The following is an 18573-nucleotide window of genomic DNA, read 5'->3' on the forward strand; positions in this document are numbered from 1 at the left end:
CGCTGGGGGACGCGCAGGTGAGTATGTACTGTTTGTTTTTTTTAACTTTTACGCTGGTAACCAGGGTAAACATCGGGTTACTAAGCGCGGCCCTGCGCTTAGTAACCCGATGTTTACCCTGGTTACCAGTGTAAAATATCGCTGGTATCGTCGCTTTTGCTGTCAAACACGGCGATACACGGCGACCTAGCGACCAAATAATGTGCAGACCTTCTAGCAGCGACCAGCAATTTCACAGCGGGATCCAGATCGCTGCTGCGGGTCAAATACAGCGATATCGCCATCCAGGTCGCTGCAACGTCACGGATTGCTGGCGATATCGCCTAGTGTGACGGTACCTTAAGACCGCTATTTGACTGTGAATTGCCATGGCAAACATCAGGACCATACAATCATGATCTCTGCGTGCCGATGAGGTTAGGTTGGAAGCCCCCACATTCTGTTAACCATTTATAGTCCATTTTGACAGCAGCATCTAAGGGGTTAAACAGATATAGACAGTGCCAACACTGATCATGGCTGATGCAGCATGTTAGCTGTAGTGTACAACAGACAGCTGCTGGATTGTCACCTGTAAGGCGATGCTATTCTCTCACGTCTTTTTACTGACCTGAGATATATTAGCGGTCATTAAGGTGTTAGTCTTATTCCGGCTTCATATTTTTCTTAATAGGGAGTGGAATGGGTTCATTTGTTTGGTGAGTAAAAGTTTATGAAGTGGTGACAGGTCCATTGTACTAGAATGTGCTGCACTTATTAATGTCAAAACCCTTGTAAACTGATGTGTTGTGTTCAGAGATACACATATTCAAGATCCAATTCATTTGTACATCTCAAAGCCCCATACACATTAGACTATTGTTGGCCGCCGATATCTGCAATAATGTTTATGGGGCGTTGGCTAACTCTCTTGGCTAAATGTTGATCAGGCACGTCAGATTTCAAACTGCTGATTGGTGATGGGTGAAAGTTCTCAGATAATATGTACGTGTCCCCATGGTTGCATGATTAGCGTTTGTTAGACAGCACTAAGGGTACCGTTACACAAAACGATTTACCAACGATCACGACCAGCGATGCGACCTGGCCGTGATCGTTGGTAAGTCGTTGTGTGGTTGCTGGAGAGCTGTCACACAGAGAGCTCTCCAGCGACCAACGATGCCGAGGTCCTCGGGTAACCAGGGTAAACATCGGTTACTAAGCGCAGAGCCGCACTTAGTAACCCGATGTTTACCCTGGTTACCATTGTAAATGTTAAAAAAAAAAAAAAAAAAAAACAGTACATGCTTACATTCCGGTGTCTGTCACACGTCCCCCGCCGTCTGCTTCCCGCACTGACTGTGTCAGTGCCGGCCGTAAAGCACAGTGGTGACGTCACCGCTGTGCTCTGCTTTTACTTTACGGCCGGCGCTCAGTCAGTGCGGGAAGCGGACGGCAGGGGACGTGTGACAGACACCGGAATGTGAGTATGTACTGTTTGTTTGTTTTTTTACATCTACAATGGTAACCAGGGTAAACATCGGGTTACTAAGCGCGGCCCTGCGCTTAGTAACCTGATGTTTTCCCTGGTTACAAGCGAATGCATCGCTGGATCGGTGTCACACACACCGATCCAGCGATGACAGCGGGAGATCCAGCGACGAAATAAAGTTTCAAACGATCTGCTACGACGTACGATTCTCAGCGGGGTCCCTGATCGCAGTAGCGTGTCAGACACAGCGAGATCGTACGTATATCGCTGGAACGTCACGGATCGTGCCGTCGTAGCGACCAAGTGCCACTGTGAGACGGTACCCTAATACATGCAGGGATTGCCTCTTTGTTAGACAGCCTGAACACGTGGGGATTCCCTAACAATGGCAAATCATTCAGCCACGGGGAGGCGAACATATTATACGAGCACACCCAAGATACTCATCTTATCCGAGCATGCTCAGGTGTTATCCAAGCACGTTCGCCCATCACTACTACTAATGCTTTGTTCTCCCTGACATAAGCCGCTGTCAGAGATGTCTGTTATTAGCTTTTTCATAGAGCGCACAGGTGCTCAGCATGTTCCTGTGTATGAGGAAAGATGGTTGTTGGCCGAACAATAGGTCAAAGCATCTTTTGGCCAGAAGCGATCTAATATGTATGCAGGTCTGGCAGGTTTCCTGGCAGTATGAGGACAATGGCAGTGTTTTTAGTTTCCTATCAATATCACTGCATCATGTCTCTGCTTGTAATAACAAAGACTAGTAATATTCCACCTACACTTTTAAAAAGTAAGACCCTGAAAGCTGAAATTTTAAGGCCCAAATACATGTTGGGCTAAAGTAGTCCGAATCCCCCTATATCTGCAGATTCGGACAAGTAATGTTTCTCGGGAGGCCTTCTTACTCTTAACTGACTGATGTCAGGTGAGAGAAGGATGTGACAAGTTGTATTTCCAGTGGCCGATTTCTTTTGTCCTCCAGAGGATAAGCCCGCTACAAGAGTCTGGCAGCGGCTCTCTCGTGGAGTACAGTAGCGCTTGTCCTGCCGAGCTGTCCTTTTATATGGGGGTAGATGGTGGTCGTCTGGCATACGACGATCTGTGTCTGGGGAATTTACCGGTATAGAGTAGACATTATTGGTTTGGAGTATTTGTTTCTTTGTAATTTTATAATGGTCTTCATAGTTCCAATAGGGAATAGAATCTTACAAAAGCCCCTCACTGTAAGAACTTCAGTGACGTCTTTGGTTGAACATCTTCATAGTCTTAGACTATATTTCGTGAGTATTCTTCCTTCTGCAATAGTTTGATCATATCCGCTTCAAGTTTAGTATGTTTTGCACTCTTCTGACGGTGGTATAGAGAGATCATACTAGTGTGGAGTCCTTCCCAATCACTCCTGGTTTCCTTAATATCATAGTTCTCATCTCTTGCGTTCCGCCATTCCAGGATCTAGTGTTCGGCTGCGTGAGTCCAGACTCTACAGAAAGCGTACGTTGCATTCTGGGAATGTTGTAGCGCTCATCCCTGTTGCTGTTGCACATACTCTCGCTCTGCTTCACTACACAATGTGCATTGTTAAATAGTGGAGAAAGTGTTTGTGGTTTGTGTTGCTGCTGTTGTTGTTGTTGCTGCTGCTGTACAAATGGAGGATAGGAAAATTCACGGTGGATCTCCGGATGTGGCCGCACTGGTGTCATTTCTTTATCATGGAGGTCTGACGAGGGTGTAGAATCATTAAGGTCTGCTTCATGGGCTGAATCATTTTCATACAGTGTACTTGCTGCCTGGTCGTGGTTTTGGCAGGTAACCTGTGAGGCTTTGTGTAGTGTATGAGCCACAGTGACTATCATAAAAATGGAGCCCATACTGAGAATACAGGAACTAGCTATTCCTGTTTCTATTTCAAACAGGATTAACATGTAGAGTGAGAGTGCTGTAGAGAGAATAAAAAGGTCACAATGTTACTTGCATTAATATGGAGGATATGCATAGTTACATTAGCTTTAAAAATGCTTCCTGTGATAAATGGCTAATGGAAACACACTGAAGTCTGTTTAACCCTCCAGTCTTTGAGGCATATAATGAATTAAAGGAAACCCGTCAGCAGGATTTTAAGTAACCTACAGGTATTGTCAGGTTGGCAGCATTAAACTGATTAAAATGATACCTGGGGTGAAGAAATCCGTTTTGTGTAATCATGGTTAGAAGTTTTCAGTTAATGATATATGCCCATTCTCCAGGTTGGGACTGTAGGCAGAGTCTTCTCTTAGTGCTCAAGGCCAGAGAAACCAAGAAGAGACTTGCCCACAGGCCGCCCAGGAGCACAAACAGTCTGTCTCTATCTCTGATGAGGAACATGTGCAGGTAAGAAGTGGTAATTGGTGATCGAATTTACTTGTTACTGGAGATTTCCCGAGCACGCTCAGGTGTCCTCTGAGTATTTTTTTTTAGTTCTTGGAAATTTAGTTTTTATTGCCGCAGCTGAGTGATTTACATCTGTTAGCCAGCATAAGTACATGTGGGGGTTGCCTGGTTGCTAGGGAATCCCCACATGTACTTATGCTGACTAACAGATGTAAAACATTCAGCTGCGGCAATAAAAACTAAATCTCCGAGCACTAAAAAATACTCGGAGGATCCCCAAGCATGCTCGAAATCTCGAGTAACGAGCATATTAGTTCATCACTAGTGGTAATCTCACCACTGTCCTTGCCAATGGAATGAGTCATAATAATCGATTTGCACAGATTTTAGTGAGTATGCATTTTGTTTGCTGCATGCTCAGGTCTTATTTAAAAGGAACCAGACAGCCTGTATCTGACACTGTCTTTTACTGTGGGGTAAGAAAAATGAACATTTTGGCTAACTAGTGATTATATGGCTCCCATGATTAGTCTGAGGCCGTTCTCTGGTGGCTTCTATGTTCCTTGCCTTCCTTGTTCCTTGACTATCAGGTCTCTCAATATACAGATACATAATGAGAGTCCTGTCAGTTTCAGGGAGCCGAGTGCAAGGAGTCCGCTGGAGAACTGTCTTGGACAAATCATCCTAGTCACGGTCACCGGCCAGTTTTTTTAAAGTGTGTTTTCTCTGAAACCCATGGCTGCAAAACAAACCGTTCAATGATTTTCCTAACAGGTTCCCTTTGATAGTGTGTCAGTTTATAAGCTATAACCATGGACAATCTAATGTCTTATGGATGGGTGCAAATTAAGGCAGACCTGGACAAAGGGCAGCCCTCTGGCCATCATGCACCAAGCCAGCTGCAGAGCTACAAACTGTGGTCTAGGCTATTTCCTGCCTGCATCCTGATGTCACTGCCATCTGCAACCTCAAGATGCAGATAGCTGTGAATACAGTGGTGGAAGTAGAAGCTGCCAGCTCCTCCTTCGACCATTCAGCATGTCTGACTGAGAGAACAGAAGACTTGATGTCATCATTACATCAGGTCTGCTATGCGGAGCCTTACTGCACACAGCAAAGCCCGGAGCTGAGTGCCGGAGGAATAGGAGCGAGGTAAGTATTTGTGTGGATGGGCTCCTACTATGTATAAGGGAGCTGTGTGTGGACTCCTACTACACATAGTGTAGGCTGTGTGTGGGGTCTCTCACTGTATATATGGGGGACTGTGTGTGTGTGTGTGTGTGGCTCATACTTGTATACAAGGAGGGGGATCGGTGGGGGGCTCAGGCTATACAGTTAGGTCCATATATATTTGGACAGAGACAACATTTTTCTAATTTTGGTTATAGACATTACCACAATGAATTTTAAACAAAACAATTCAGATGCAGTTGAAGTTCAGACTTTCAGCTTTCATTTGAGGGTATCCACATTAAAATTGGATGAAGGGTTTAGGAGTTTCAGCTCCTTAACATGTGCCACCCTGTTTTTAAAGGGACCAAAAGTAATTGGACAGATTCAATAATTTTAAATAAAATGTTCATTTCTAGTACTTGGTTGAAAACCCTTTGTTGGCAATGACTGCCTGAAGTCTTGAACTCATGGACATCACCAGACGCTGTGTTTCCTCCTTTTTGATGCTCTGCCAGGCCTTCACTGCGGTGGTTTTCAGTTGCTGTTTGTTTGTGGGCCTTTCTGTCTGAAGTTTAGTCTTTAACAAGTGAAATGCATGCTCAATTGGGTTGAGATCAGGTGACTGACTTGGCCATTCAAGAATATTCCACTTCTTTGCTTTAATAGACTCCTGGGTTGCTTTGGCTTTATGTTTTGGGCCATTGTCCATCTGTAGTATGAAACGACGACCAATCAGTTTTGCTGCATTTGGCTGGATCTGAGCACACAGTATGGCTCTGAATACCTCAGAATTCATTTGGCTGCTTCTGTCCCGTGTCACATCATCAATAAACACTAGTGACCCAGTGCCACTGGCAGCCATGCATGCCCAAGCCATCACACTGCCTCCGCCGTGTTTTACAGATGATGTGGTATGCTTTGGATCATGAGCTGCACCAAGCCTTCGCCATACATTTCTCTTTCCATCATTCTGGTAGAGGTTGATCATGGTTTCATCTGTCCAAAGAATGTTCTTCCAGAACTGTGCTGGCTTTTTTAGATGTTTTTTTAGCAAAGTCCAGTCTAGCCTTTTTATTCTTCATGCTTATGAGTGGCTTGCACCGTGCAGTGAACCCTCTGTATTTACTTTCATGCAGTCTTCTCTTTATGATAGATTTGGATATTGATACGCCGACCTCCGGGAGAGTGTTGGTCACTTGGTTGGCTGTTACATAGTTACATAGTTATTAAGGTTGAAGGAAGACTGTAAGTCCATCTAGTTCAACCCATAGCCTAACCTAACATGCCCCAACATGTTGATCCAGAGGAAGGCAAAAAAAAACCATGTGGCAAAGAGTAACTCCACCATGGGGAAAAAAATTCCTTCCCGACTCCACATACGGCAATCAGACTAGTTCCCTGGATCAACGCCTTATCAAGGAATCTAGTGTATATACCCTGTAACACTATACTTTTCCAGAAAGGTATCCAGTCCCCTCTTAAATTTAATTAATGAATCACTCATTACAACATCAAACGGCAGAGAGTTCCATAGTCTCACTGCTCTTACAGTAAAGAATCCGCGTCTGTTATTATGCTTAAACCTTCTTTCCTCCAGACGTAGAAGATGCCCCCTTGTCCCTGTCTCAGGTCTATGATTAAAAAGATCATCAGAAAGGTCTTTGTACTGTCCCCTCATATATTTATACATTAAAATAAGATCACCCCTTAGTCTTCGTTTTTCCAAACTAAATAGCCCCAAGTGTAATAACCTATCTTGGTATTGCAGACCCCCCAGTCCTCTAATAACCTTGGTCGCTCTTCTCTGCACCCGCTCCAGTTCAGCTATGTCTTTCTTATACACCGGAGACCAGGGGTGAAGGGGTTTCTCTTCACCATGGAGATTATTCTGCGATCACCCACCACTGTTGTCTTCCGTGGGCGCCCAGGTCTTTTTGCATTGATGAGATCACCAGTGCTTTCTTTCCTTCTCAGGATGTACCAAACTGTACGTTTTGCCACTCCTAATATTGTAGCAATTTCTCGGATGGGTTTTTTCTCTGTTTTCACAGCTTAAGAATGGCTTGTTTCACCTTCATGGAGAGCACTTTTGACCGCATGTTTACTTCATAGGAAAACCTTCCAAATGCAAGCACCACACCTCAAATCAACTCCAGGCCTTTTATCTGCTTAGTTGAGAATGACATAATGAAGGGATTGCCCACACCTGTCCATGAAATAGCCTTGGAGTCAATTGTCCAATTACTTTTGGTCCCTTTAAAAAACAGGGTGGCACAGGTTAAGGAGCTGAAACTCCTAAACTCTTCATCCAATTTTAATATGGATACCCTCAAATGAAAGCTAAAAGTCTGAACTTCAACTGCATCTGAATTGTTTTGTTTAAAATTAAATTGTGGTAATGTCTATAACCAAAATGAGAAAAATGTTGTCTCTGTCCAAATATATATGGACCTAACTGTATATAGGGAATCATGCTGTGTATAGGAGGCCTGAGAAATCCATCATACCATGTGTGGGGAGGGCCATCACATTCTGTGAAGGGGGGGAGCTATCATTCTGTGTTAGAGGCAGTTTGTGAGGGACTATGAGATTCATCATACTTTACAGGGAGCTGTGGGGACATCATACTATGTAGGTGGAGCTGTTGATCAAGGTACAAGAACAGCAGAATAGGAGCATATGATTTATGAAAGGTACTAAACTATATGGTTTTGATTTGCTGCTACTGGTAAGATACAGTGGGTATGGAAAGTATTCAGACCCCTTTACATTTTTCACTCTGTTTCATTGCAGCTATTAGGTCATTTCAAAAAAGTTCATTTTTTTTCTCATTAATGTAAACTCTGCACCCCATCTTGACTGAAAAATTGTAGTTACTTACCGATAACGGTATTTCTCTGATCCCACGACGGCACCACGGAGAGAGGGGATCTGCCCCACAGGGACAGGAAACCTACAGATAAAAAGGCGGTACCTCTCTCCCGCATCAGTTGGTTTACAGAGCATCAACAGAACTTCAGACTGCAATTTAAATGGTTAACCAAGAAATTATTTAACATTAATTTAAACTTAATAGAGGCACCACGTGGATATTTGTCCAATCGACTGACTAATTTCAGTGTGCACACCCACACGTGAAGAGCGGGAATGTACGGGTGCCGTCATGGGATCAGAGAAATACCGTTATCGGTAAGTAACTACGATTTTCATTCTCCCCCATGACTGCACCACAGAGAGAATTACATAGATTGTACATTAGGGCGGAGACTACTGCCTCCAGAACCCTTCTCCTAAAGGTAAGATTTGAAGAGGCCAGGTCTAGCCAATAATGGTTAAAGAATGTAGATGCTCTCTCTGCCCAGGAAGTCGCCACCGCTCTGGTCGAATGGGCTCTGACCTCCGGAACGGCTGCCCTACATGAGGAATATGATAGGATGATAGCTTCTCTTATCCACCTTTCCAATGTGGCTTTTGATGCTTTTTGTCCTCTCCTTGGACCCTGGAAGCATACAAAAAGAGACCTAACCTTCCCACGCTCCCTCGTAGCTACCAGATACTGGATCAGGCATCTTCTCACGTCTAACGTGTCTAGGGCTTCTTGCCCCCCCCCCCCTATTTTTGGCATTGGGGAAGAAGGAACGCGAGGAGATTTCTTGCGCCCTGTGGAACTGCGATGCTACTTTCGGAAGATAGACTGGGTCGGTTTTAAGGGCAACTCTATCGTCCAGTATCTGTGTGAAAGGTGGGTATGCTGATAAAGCTTGTATATTGCTAACTGCGTGCTGATGTTAACCCCTTCACCCCCGGAGCTTTTTCCGTTTTCGTTTTTCGCTCCCCTCCTTCCCAGAGCCATAACTTTTTTATTTTTCCGTCAATTTGGCCATGTGAGGGCTTATTTTTTGCGGGACGAGTTGTACTTTTGAACGACATCATTGGTTTTAGCATGTCGTGTACTAGAAAACGGGAAAAAAATTCCAAGTGCAGTGAAATTGCAAAAAAAGTGCAATCCCACACTTGTTTTTTGCTTGCCTATTTTGCTAGGTTCACTAAATGCTAAAACTGACCTGCCATTATGATTCTCCAGGTCACTACGAGTTCATAGACACCTAACATGACTAGGTTATTTTTCACCTAAGTGGTGAAAAAAAATTCCAAACTTTGCAAAAAACAAAACAAAACAAAATTGCGCCATTTTCCGATACTCGTAGCGTCTCCATTTTTCGTGATCTGGGGTCAGGTGAGGGCTTATTTTTTGCGTGCCAAGCTGGCGTTTTTAATGATAGCATTTTGGTGTAGATACGTTTTTTTGATCGCCCGTTATTGCATTTTAATGCAATGTCGTGGCGACCAAAAAAACGTAAATCTGGCGTTTCGAATTTTTTTCTCATTACGCCATTTAGCGATCAGGTTAATGCTTTTTTTTAGTTGATAGATCGGGCGATTCTGAACGCGGCGATACCAAATATGTGTAGGTTTTTTGTTTTTTTTTATTGATTTATTTTGATTGGGGCGAAAGGGGGGTGATTTAAACTTTTATGTTTTTTTTTATTTTTTTCACATTTTTAAAAACTTTTTTTTTTTACTTTTGCCATGCTTCTATAGCCTCCATGGGAGGCTAGAAGCAGGCACAGCCCGATCGGCTCTGCTACATAACAGCGATCATCAGATCGCTGTTATGTAGCTAAAATGCAGGTGTGCTGTGAGCGCCGACCACAGGGGGGCGCTCACAGCCACCGGCAATCAGTAACCATAGAGGTCTCAAGGACCTCTATGGTTACAATGGAGGAGCATCGCCGACCCCCGATCATGTGACAGGGGTCGGCGATGCGCTCATATCCGGCCGCACGGCCGGATGCGGTAGTTAAATGCCGCTGTCTGCGTTTGACAGCGGCATTTAACTAGTTAATAGCGGCGGGTGATCGCGATTTCACCCGCCGCTATTGCGCGCACATGTCAGCTGTAAAAAACAGCTGACATGTCGCGACTTTGATGTGCGCTCACCGCCGGAGCGCACATCAAAGCGGGGGTCCCGACATGTGACGTACTATACCGTCACATGTCGGGAAGGGGTTAAAGCTATGAGTAGAGATGTTTTGAGGGATATGATTTTTAGCGGGGCTTCTGACCAACAGAGGTTCAAAGGGAGCTTTGGTTAAAGCGGTAAGTACTAAGTTCAAGTCCCAGGGTGGAGTAGTATGAAGGGAAATGGGTCTAGATCTACTTGAGGCCTTAATAAACCTTGCTACCCAACAGTTCCCGGCCAGGTCGCAGTTGTACAAGGCCCCTAGTGCTGCAGCTTGAACTTTTAATGTACTTGTGGCTAGGCCCTGTTCCAAACCCTTCTTTAGGAACTCTAGGATTTTGTTTACTGGAACTTCCCCGGCTAGGTTGGTACCTGAGACTGAAATAAATGTTCTCCAAACCCTCCCATACGCCCTGATAGTTACAGGTTTCCTACTTTGAAGTAGAGTGGCGACTAAGTTTGAAGAGAACCCCCTATTGCTCAGAAGTTCCCTTTCAAATTCCAAGCTGTCATATGCAAGTTTTCTACCTGCGGATGAACCACCGGCCCCTGGGACAACAAGTTCGGGATGTCCGGAAGAACCCAAGTGTTTGAGATGGACACCACCCTCAGCCACGAAAACCATGTCCTCTTTGGCCAAAAGGGGGCTATTACAATCACGCTTGCGTTGTCCTCCTGAATTCTCCTCAGTACTAAGGGAATCAGGGCTATTGGTGGGAAGGCGTAAGCTAGCTGGTAATTCCAGGGAATCGTAAAGACGTCTAAAGCCACTGGGCTCCCCCAGGGATCGATTGAGCAGAAAGCCTCTATTTTCCGGTTTTGGCTGTTTGCGAACAAGTCTTTTGGCCTTTCGGGGGTTTCGAATGGGCCATCTAGGACAGGCTGGGAAACCCTGGAAAGGCTTTTTTTCTTATCTCCTGCCTTGTTAAGAATATCATCTAACGTTGGACCAAATAGGAACTCTCCCTCACAGAGAATGGAGCATAATTTTGATTTTGTTTGCAGGTCCTCTGTCCAACATTTGAGCCATAGGGCCCGCCTTGCAGCATTTGAAAAGGAAGCCGACCTGGCCGCTAACCTGACTGAGTTTACAGAAGCCTTTGCTAGAAACGCTGCTGCTCCTCTCATTACAGAAACTGAATCCAGAATTTTCTCTGGGGGATTTATCTTTCAGTTGAGATTCCAAGTGGTCCAGCCATACCATTAAGGCTCGGGCTGTGCATGTGGCGGCTATGACTGGTTTTAATCCCCTCCCCCCCACACACACACCAACTGCCTCCCAGGAGCCCTTTAAAAAAAAATTCTGTATCTTTATCCATGGGGTCTTTCAGTGTCCCCATGTCTTCAAAAGGTAGGGCAAATTTTTGGGAAGCTTTTGCTATCGCCACATCCAGTTTTGGTGCTTTCCCCCAAAAAGAGTATACAGGGTCATCAAAGGGGTACTTTCTCTTTGGGGTTAGAAGAACTTTTTTATCTGGTCTCTTCCACTCTTTTGATTAGGGACTCGATTTTTTTCATTTATTGGAAATTACCTTCGCTTCCTTTTGTTCTAGTCCACTAAACATTAAGTCCTGGGCTGTTCTCTTAGATTGCGAGTTTACTAGCCCCATGGTTGTTCTGACGGCTTTCACATGGGCGTCTGTCTCTTTGATCGGGAAGCAGCTGCAACCCCCTTCTGAGGATGATGAGGAAGAAGGCGAAGATTGCGAACTGCTTAAGTTGGATAAGTCGCTCTCTCCCTAGCTGACACTTGATTCAGGGGACCTATGCCTGGATTTGCATTTTTTTCTTTGAACTTTTAAGACCTTTTGAGAGCATCTTCTACCTGATTTTTAATTAGCCCTCTCATGTCTGATGCAAATGTCAGGGATTCTTCACAAATTGTCTGTTCTATGCATGCAGCACAGAGCCTTTTCCCCCACGTGGTGGGTAGCTCTTCTGTGCAGATTGCACATGTCCTATGTTTGGATTTTGCTACACATTTCTTTCCTTATGAAAGAGATAACAGACCCTAATTAAAGGGTGGACTTTAACGAAGGTCACTTACCCTGCTGTTGAAAGATAGATACCGGCTCTGGCCTAGGGATTATTTCCACAGCTGGATCCACTTTTGGCCCCCCGGTTCTGCCAGAGCCTCTGCTGCGCTGAGATCCTGAATGGCTGCCACCACTGCGATGCTAGGAAGAAGCTTCTCCCTGTTGCTGTTGTCGCTGAAGGTGCTGACGCTGCTGCCGGTGCTTTTGCTGAGGGGACTGCTCCCGCAGGATCTGCTCCTCCGGTTGCTTCTGATCACTCATAGTGATTCTGAGCGCTGATTCTGCAAATCTGCCACTTTTTAAAGCCTCTTCCGGGCCCTCCGGTGCTGCGGCATCCAGGATCACTGATTTCCCAGTGATGCACCGCGCTGACCCCGAGATTGCCCCTGCGGATGTGCACTACCGATTTCCCAGTAGTGCATAGCGCCCCACTCACTTCCGGCATCTTGGCGTCCCTGGAGAGACCGGTGGGATCGCCGTGAGGTAACCGGCATTACCTTCCCCTGGATTGTCCGGCGGCGATTCCCATAAGGCACCGCCGTCACCCTGACGTCGGCATTCTCGCTATGGATGGCCCGGCGGTGGACCCCCAAGGCGACCGCTGTCACCTATCCGCCGGGCTTGTGATTATTTCAGGAGAGGCAGACTTGGACCTTTCTTCACTGCCTCTCCCCGCACACCCACAAGGTCCACTGACCCCGGTGGTGGCGCTTCAGGGAAGAAAAACCACCCCAGCCTAGGCAGGGACCCCCGCTGCCTGGATCGGACTTGTCGACCCCTGGCATCCCACAATGATCTACAGGTATGTTATGCTGACTGTAGGTTCCCCATCAGGGACAGGAAACCAACTGATGAGGTACCGCCTTTTTATCTGTAGGTTTCCTGTCCCTGTGGGGCAGATCCCCTCTCTCCATGGTGCCGTCATAGGGGAAAGAGAATAAAAAATGTAGAAATTTTTGCATATTTATTAAAAAGAAAAACTGAAATATCACATGGTCATAAGTATTCAGACCCTTTGCTCAGTATTGAGTATAAGCACCCTTTTGAGCTATTACAGCCATGAGTCTTCTTGGGAATGATGGAGCAAGTTTTTCACACTTGGATTTGTGGATCCTCTGCCATTCTTCCTTGCAGATCCTCTCCAGTTCAGTCAGATTGGATGGTGAATGTTGGTGGACAGCCATTTTCAGGTCTCTCTAGAGATGCTCAATTGGGTTTGGTCAGGGCTCTGGCTGGGCCAGTCAAGAATGGTCACAGAGTTGTTCTGAAGCTACTCCTTTGTTGTTTTAGCTGTGTGCTTAGGGTCATTGTCTTGTTGGAAGGTGAACCTTCGGCCAAGAATGAGGTCCAGAGTACTCTGGAAAAGGTTTTCATCTAGGATATATCTTTACTTGGCCGCATTCATGTTTCCTTCAATGACAACCAGTCCTCCTATCTCTGCAGCTGAAAAACACCCCCATAGCATGATGCTGCCACCACCATGTTTCACTGTTGGGATTGTATTGGGCAGATGATCAGCAGTGCCTGGTTTTCTCCACACATACCTCTTAGAATTATCATCAAAAAGACCTATCTTTGTCTCATCAGACCAGAGAATCTGATTTTTCATAGTCTGGGAGTCCTTCATGTGTTTTTTAGCAAACTCTATGCGGGCTTTCATATGTCTTTCACTGAGGAGAGGCTTCAGTCGGGCCATACTGCCATAAAGGCCCTGACTGGTGGAAGGCTGCAGTGATAGGAGAAAGTTCCACAAAGTCAACTATCTCCCTACTACATCTCTGGATCTCAGCCACAGTGATCTTGGGGGTTCTTCTTTACCTCTCTCACCAAGGCTCTTCTCCCACGGTTGCTCAGTTTGGCTGGACAGCCACTGGTGGTCCCAAACTTCTTCTTATGGAGGCTACTGTGCTCTTAAGAACCTTGAGTACTGCAGAAATTCTTTTGTAACCTTGGCCTGATCTGTGCCTTGACACAATTTTGTCTCGGAGCTCCTTGGCCAGTTCCTTTGACCTCTTGACTCTCATTTGGTCTGACATGCACTGTGAGCTTTGAGGTCTTATAGACAGGTGTGTGCCTTTCCAAATCAAGTCCTATCAGTTTGATTAAACACAGCTGGCCTCCATTGAAGGAGTAGAACAATCTCAAGGAGGATCACAAAAAGAAATGGACAGCATGTGACTTAAATATGAGTGTCTGAGCAAAGGGTCTGAATACTTATGACCGTGATATTTAAATTTTTCTTTTTTAATAAATATGCAAAAATTTCTGTTTTTGGTTTTTCAGTCAAGATGGGGTGCAGAGTGTACATTAATGAGAACAATGAACTTTTTTGAATTTCCCAAATGGCTCAATGAAACAGTGAAAAATTTAAAGGGGTCTGAATACTTTCTGTACTCACTGTACATGTTGCAATCAGACCTATGGTAACATGTATTAGTAGAAGCAGTGAGTCACAATGCTTGTTTCTGCTCAATATTAGGTTATACAGTTAATATCAATATAAAATTATATTTAATATTGAGTAGAAGTAATTTCAGTTCACTGAGTCGGTCTTCCACAACTCATACGGTCCTCTCATGTGGCCCCTCAAGAAAATGAATTGCCTACCCTGAACTAAGGTATACGAAAAAATTCTTACCTGCCAAGTACAGTGAAAGCCCAAGGCAGAAGAGGCAGACTGCTGATTGCCGTATACTCCGGTTATCTATCAGAAACCATTCACACCTACATAGAGAAGAATATATATTATTATGTGACCTCAAGAGATATGATGGATTTGGTGTGACACTGAAAGGTCCCCTTTTACCTGAAGCCATGTGGTTGCAGTAGCTGTCTCCAGTAGTGACTTCTCAAACTGACTCAATGTGATGTATATTGCCTTTAAAATCGTATTGCCTTACCACATTGCCCTTTATATAAATGGCATACTATAATCAAAGCTTAATGGCAATATGCACCTTTTGTAAACAATGCTTTTTCTTTTTCCTTTTCACCTCCAATATATAAAAAAAAAGAATTGCCTTGCAAAAATTTCCTAATTTTGTGACTATAGCTCCCACTCTGACCCCTCTGTGGAAAACAAACCCAGAAAAGGACTCCAGGTGCTGGGAAAGGTCAAAGAGCCCTGGCGCATGCGCACTGCAATACTATACCTGCAAAGGAGCGCGATGCTGAGGAGACTGTGTGGATAATGTAGGGAAGCATCGTCTACACAAAGCAAGTAGTAGGGCGATGATCGTAAGATGAAGGGAGGTGCCGGGCCAAAACATCGACACCCCTCAGACCGGACCGCCTCGCAGGTGTGTATTGTAAAAGTTATTTTTCTTCTCTTACAGGTCGGGTTGTGGGCAGATATACAGCCTGAAAGTAGTGGCCGTATCTCGTATCGGCCAAACCCGGTGACCGGTTCCCTTTTAAGAGCAATTTCAAATAGCTTAATAGAAAATGCAGAAAATAAGTTCCCCTCCTGGACCACTCAGGTCCACTTTTGGATTTGCTTTCTCTCCTTACAATTTGCATCTGGAACTGCCACTACTTCATATCAATGTATACCACCAGTTGTTCACTGCTAAGTGACACTCCGATTTCCATAGATCCAGCTGTGTATTTTCTTTGTGGTACTATATATATTCCTGCCCAAACATATTTGCCCCACTGTTTAGTAAATATCATGGATGGATTTTTTTAAGTCAAACCTCCCCTTTAAGTCATCACACAACAGATTACCTTGGTGAGTTGCATTACCAGTAAAATAGAAATAAATATCTTGAAATGTAAGAAATTATTTAATTGTATAATATGGATTGTTAGAAGTTATATTAACTGGGCATATGCCATACTTTTGAAATGAGTTTGACTTCCTTTTAAACAGGTTTTGATGGGACTATTCCCAACTCTTGGCTGTGAGGTGTTAATGGTCATGTGTCAGCCTAACAAGCTGAAAGCAGTTCTTTGTTGGGACATTGTTTTCAGGAACAAAGAGTGAGGATCTGAAAACTGGAGCAGAGGCTATGGAGGCAAACAGGAGGTTATTGAAATGCATGGTTAGAGTGTGAGCTACATGTAAGGAGGAGGTTGATGGAGGCCACAGTGCTGGGAGACTGTTGATGTATCATTAGAATAGGGTTGTAATAGGTCTTCCAGTGCATTTTACATGTTACTGAATGAATGTACTCACCTCCTGGAATCTGGGTCCTCACGACAAACCTCAGCAGTGAAATACGAGTGGAGCAGACACAGCAAGAGGCAACTGGTATTGAGGGCAAGACACAAGGCAGCCAGTACTGCGGAAGCTGGCAGTAGGATCCTACCCGCTGCAGGGCCTAGTCCCGCCGTGAGCTCCCCTTGTTTTGTAGCCATTTGAACTTGGAATATTAGGATGACTGAAAGAGAGGCCATAATGGCCGCCAAAATGCCAAAAAGTGCAAGGACTATAATGGACTGATGGCTGTAGTGTGAAGGCATTTTGATCTCCTTGCTGAAGGGTGTTAGGATCTACTTTACAGTGTGTTCTCCCTATTACCACCAAATAGAGCAACCAGCTAAAACAACTAAGGAAATTCTGCAAACCAATACTATATGCAGAACAATCAAACAGTGCAAGATAATCCCTAAAATGCCAATACCTCTTACAAAAGAAGTGTGTAATACATTAGATTATCAATGAATAGTAAAATAGACAACAGTAACTGTCTTCCAGTCATTGCTATGCCATGTCACAGCAGCAGCATGAAATACCGAGCAACTTTATATTGTTACACTATACAAGCAGTCATTCGGGAGTGCAGTCTTCTCTAACCTTTCATGTACACACTATTACCATAAATCAGGACTACTTTTGTGTAATAAAAAAATAATTTGCAAGAGCAGATTCAAGCAAGAGTCAAAAAACTTATACACATAAAAGTACAAAAAAGACAATCTGCTTACAGAATAACACCCTTGGTAAAACTAATGTGCACAAATTATATAGCTTCATATAAAATAACTAAATAATTGCACTACATAAAATCAAGCCTTATAAATCTCTGCACCTGCAATCAGAAATTGTCTGGGAACATCTAAAAGCCCCTCCAAATACAGAAAGTTGTTAAACATACTATGCCACCATATCAACTTCTACAAGATAAGTCACAATTCCTTATTTTTACCTTACTCCCTGCAAGGAACCTGCCTTTTAATCTCTTGCTGGTCTCCTGAAAATAAGCTCCTGGGATTGTTTGACCATTTACAGAGAGAAAAATAAATAAAATTTGGACCAAAAAAAAGAGCGTTCTGAAAAGATTGCCTCCTTTCTCTGAATCTTGGAAACTCTGGGGTTTCCAACAGGATAAAAGAAGGAATCTCTGAATTGTTTGGTCCAGGCACAGAAGGAGGGGGCATGGGCGGGAATTTCAACCGTCTTTTTAACCTCTTCCCTAACTAGAAATCATTGTGGTGACAGGGGGGTTAAAGCTATCATTGATTGGGACATGGAGCATTTTCAATTCATTTTATAAATATTTCAGAACGTTCTGAATGGGAAATAAGTTATTTTGTATGTTTAATTTTCAGAAACTAGTTTCTTTCTAGAATTCTATTAGCATTTTTTACTAATATAAAAATGTTTTGGAACATATGTAACAATTTTATACAGCAAATATGCGCACCCAAAATGATGTATGCAGTCCTGTATGTATATATGCAGTATGTAGTCCTGTTCAAGTGTTGAAGTTGTAGGTTATTATATGCAGATCCACATTTTTAAATTCTGACAGCTTCTATCAATGTTGCTACGTGTCACAAAAGAAATACATTTTTTCGAATATACATGACCCTCTGACTGACAGTAGTAAAGAATTTTTAGGACATCTGGATAATTTTCTAATTATAATTCTTAAAAACAAACATACTCTTTTATGTAGAAATGATTGGATGATATAGAATAGACTATTCAAAAGGAAGATGGAGTAGCAGGCCAGCACTCCATGTCAGCTACCCATCTGCTATCTTTTCTTCTCTTTTCAAAAGTCCTGTTTTGACCTATCCATCACACTGCTTTTCAGACAAAGATGTGGATTATGTTCACTTCAAGGGTGGTAAAAGTGAATTAGCTATTAGCAGTGATTATAAATGGAACTCAAGCATTTTGTATTTTAAGAAGCATTAATGCTACATCATTTCAGAAATCTGCTTTTTAGTAACATTGCTTAAGCAAGTAAAGATTTCTATTTAATAAAACCTTATACTGTTTCCTATATGTTTTGAGTGTAAAGAAATCAAAAGTAATCCATATTGTTGACTTCCAATTGTTAAAAATCTGTCCTGGTCATGTAATTTTGGCAAAGGTGTTCATCTCAGTGCGTTATATAATTCTGACCACCTATCTGACAATTCAGATGGACCATTACTGGCAGTGGGCTGCATGGGGACAGGAGTGGAAGGGGCCTGCACCACTTTAAAAGTATTTGCAACTAAATGATAGATTAGATTGTAAGCTTGCGAGCAGGGCCCTCATTCCT

At 43.8% G+C, this 18573-nt stretch overlaps 1 protein-coding gene across 1 annotated transcript; it reads right to left on the minus strand.

The window, feature by feature from the left end:
* Window positions 1-1739: 1739 nt before the first annotated feature.
* Window positions 1740-17361, minus strand: TMEM221 (transmembrane protein 221). Its single transcript, XM_077281033.1, has 3 exons — window positions 16251-17361; window positions 14712-14797; window positions 1740-3410 (listed from the first exon to the last, which is right to left on the minus strand). Exons 1-3 carry the CDS (start codon window positions 16535-16537, stop codon window positions 2842-2844), a joined length of 942 nt encoding a protein of 313 aa, XP_077137148.1. The 5' UTR covers window positions 16538-17361; the 3' UTR covers window positions 1740-2841.
* Between the last annotated feature and the right edge of the window lie 1212 nt (window positions 17362-18573).

Source organism: Ranitomeya variabilis, chromosome 1 (assembly GCF_051348905.1).
Source record: "Ranitomeya variabilis isolate aRanVar5 chromosome 1, aRanVar5.hap1, whole genome shotgun sequence".
NCBI lineage: Eukaryota > Metazoa > Chordata > Amphibia > Anura > Dendrobatidae > Ranitomeya > Ranitomeya variabilis.

Bases quoted from the DNA above. Each gene is read 5' to 3' on its own strand.
- TMEM221 (XM_077281033.1), bottom strand. From the start codon at position 16,537: ATGCCTTCACACTACAGCCATCAGTCCATTATAGTCCTTGCACTTTTT. The intron at 14,798-16,250 runs GTGAGTACATTC...TTCTCTATGTAG, and splicing joins GAGGACCCAGATTCCAGGAG to GTGTGAATGGTTTCTGATAG. The intron at 3,411-14,711 runs GTAAGAATTTTT...TTCTCTCTACAG, and splicing joins GCTTTCACTGTACTTGGCAG to CACTCTCACTCTACATGTTA.